The sequence below is a fragment of the Rhipicephalus microplus genome, chromosome 10, assembly GCF_043290135.1.
Source record: "Rhipicephalus microplus isolate Deutch F79 chromosome 10, USDA_Rmic, whole genome shotgun sequence".
Lineage (NCBI taxonomy): Eukaryota > Metazoa > Arthropoda > Arachnida > Ixodida > Ixodidae > Rhipicephalus > Rhipicephalus microplus.
In genome coordinates this window covers 18659388-18661827 of record NC_134709.1, presented here as the reverse complement: position 1 = coordinate 18661827, position 2440 = coordinate 18659388, and the positions used below count along the sequence as shown (strand labels likewise).

Below are 2440 nucleotides of genomic sequence, written 5' to 3'. Positions count from 1 at the left end.
ATAACTGATGTCGTTGCATATGCATAAGTATTTAAATGCACAAAGTTTTCAAGAGCCTTGGTGGAATTTGCTACTGCTCGTTTTCAATGAGAATGCTTTGTACAACTTCATATTGTGATGCATTTGATTTAATACCTTTTTCTGCAGTGACCATATTTAATGTATAACAAGAATTTTGATCTGGGTTTCTGTGTGCCAGAGATATTAGATATAACCCCCCCCCCCCCAAAAAAAAAAAAAAATCTGTCCCATGAATTGCCACACTGGAACATTACAAAGCCGATCTCATCGCTGTCTCGCAATAGCGGGAGATCCTATTATATAAGCAATATGCCTTAAAAAATGAGGCGTTCGAGGAAAATGCGCTGTTTATTTGTGCAATGGAAAAAAAAAAGCGGAAGGGGAGGGGCTGCAGCGACAAGGTAGTATCAGTGCATCTTCTCCTCTTCGTACTTGTAGTACAAGTCCTTGCAGTCTTCCTCACTGATGCACTCCCAGCCGGTTTCTTTGACGCGATACACGCGCACAATGCCACCACTGGCGGAGTCCCTGAAGGTGGCATGGAAAATGGCTTTTCGGCCCAGCTCGAAGGCGTCCTCGTCCGACATGTCGTAGCTGTATCCGTTGTCGAGAATGCCGTACGCGTACGTCGATCCGGACCCGCACGAGTAGAGATTGCCCGGAAGCCGGTTGCCTTCGTTGTCCACGTAGTAGAGGCCGGGTCCACTCTTGTCCCATCCACAGATCATGACGCCCAGCGAGAGGCCCATGCCCTTGTAGTTGTAAAGTATGTTGGCCAGAAGCTTGGACGCAGCTGCCACGGAGATCCGTTCCCGGTTTCGGAGCTCGTAGATGCGGCACCGCTCGGCTAGGACGCGCTGCCAGTAGACGCAGTCCGCAGCCCCGCCGGCCATGGTTCCCAGCATGTATTTGTTGATCACGATTATCTTCCTCACCGTCTGCGAGCCGATGTATTCGCCCCCCGTGGCTCGCGAGTCGGCCGCCACGATGACTCCGCCCCTGTACTTGAACGCCAGCGTTGTCGTACCTTTGTCGAAGCGGATCTTGATCTGCTTACCGGCATCGTCTTTCAGCAGCGCTGCCATCCCTTCCTTGGGATTCGCGAACGGCGGCAAGGCCAGCTGCGTGTGGCACTTGAGGTTGGATCCGAATGCGTCGTCGAAGGCGAGAAGGTCCTGGCGGTCGAGCGAAGCTTTGCCATATCTAGCGTGCAGATCCAACTTAACGAGATCTTCGAGAGCCATGATTCAACAGAAACGACGGGAACTGAAATTTTGCTCAACGTTGTTTATCGCGCGAGGCACCAAAATTTCCAAGGTTGCCAGGCTCGAAATGAAAGTCGCCAAAGTATTTAAAACGCCGGTTCACTGCATTTGTGCTACGGGTGTTGAAAAAGCGACTGCTCTCGATAAATTTCTTGCAAAGATTGCTACTCGCGGAGAGAGCAAAACTTTATTTGTGTGATTCATTACTAGGGTCAAAGATGAAACTCGTGGTGGGCTCTAAAATGCGCGAACTCTCTTTAAAGGGTAAACTATATACCTAGCAAAACGAGTATTTGCGGAGTAATATTTAGCGCACACTTTAAATCGAGTGAAAAGGTGTCTTTTTGTCACAACAATGATGGTCATCTAGCTGTCTCTCTTGCGCCAATTTTCTTTTTGAAAACACGGCGCTGGCCACTTTCCTATCATGAACGCATGTTGTTTGTGACCTGAAAGTACCGGGTGCGCGACAGGGGCGTAGGCAAAAATTTTTTTCAGGGGAAGGGGGTCACCCCCTTGAAGTGGTCAATGTTCACCCTGCATGCTGTGGTGAATAAAATTTTGAAAGGGGACACGGGCCCCGTGTGCCTCCCCCCCCCCCCACCCGACTACGCTACTAACGGGTGCTGATAATGCAGGAAAAGGAACACAAGATGACAGTTGTGTTGAAACAACAACAACAAAACGCCCTCTTCACCCGATCTTTTCTTTGAGTGTACTTTAGCGGAGCTCTAGTGCACCAGATCAAAGCCGTCACCTAAAGAAACTTTGGTGTCGTTGACCAGATGCTGCCAGACCCTCCTCACAAAACCGATTTGATTGTAAGAACAGAGCATTGAAAAAGAAATTGGCGTTCGAGATTTTCTAAACACGTTTTCATGCCATGCACAGTCCGGAATTTCGGAGATAACGTTGCAGGTTTGGTTCTCTGCAATTTCATTAAAATATAATAGCACAGAAAGCCGGGTGAGTTGGCTTGAGGACATTATGGGAAACATTTCAAATGTTTGTCTTCTCGATTTTAGTTTTTACAGCGAAAGCTGTTTAGAGATCACTTTTTGGGTCACGCGCAGTTGTCCGCCACTGGTGTCTGTAACCACATCACGCGAAATTAGAAAAAAAAAAAAAAAACCTTGCACCAATGACACAGTGGG

At 48.2% G+C, this 2440-nt stretch overlaps 1 protein-coding gene across 1 annotated transcript; it reads right to left on the bottom strand.

Annotated features, from left to right (window-relative positions):
- Positions 1-350: 350 nt before the first annotated feature.
- Positions 351-1316, bottom strand: LOC119180895 (proteasome subunit beta type-5). The gene has a single exon (XM_037432032.2). The coding sequence runs from the start codon at positions 1263-1265 to the stop codon at positions 429-431; it is 837 nt and encodes a 278-aa protein (XP_037287929.2). The 5' UTR covers positions 1266-1316; the 3' UTR covers positions 351-428.
- Between the last annotated feature and the right edge of the window lie 1124 nt (positions 1317-2440).

Excerpts from the sequence above, each read along its gene's own strand:
- LOC119180895 (XM_037432032.2), bottom strand. The coding sequence starts at position 1,265 with ATGGCTCTCGAAGATCTCGTTAAGTTGGATCTGCACGCTAGATATGGC.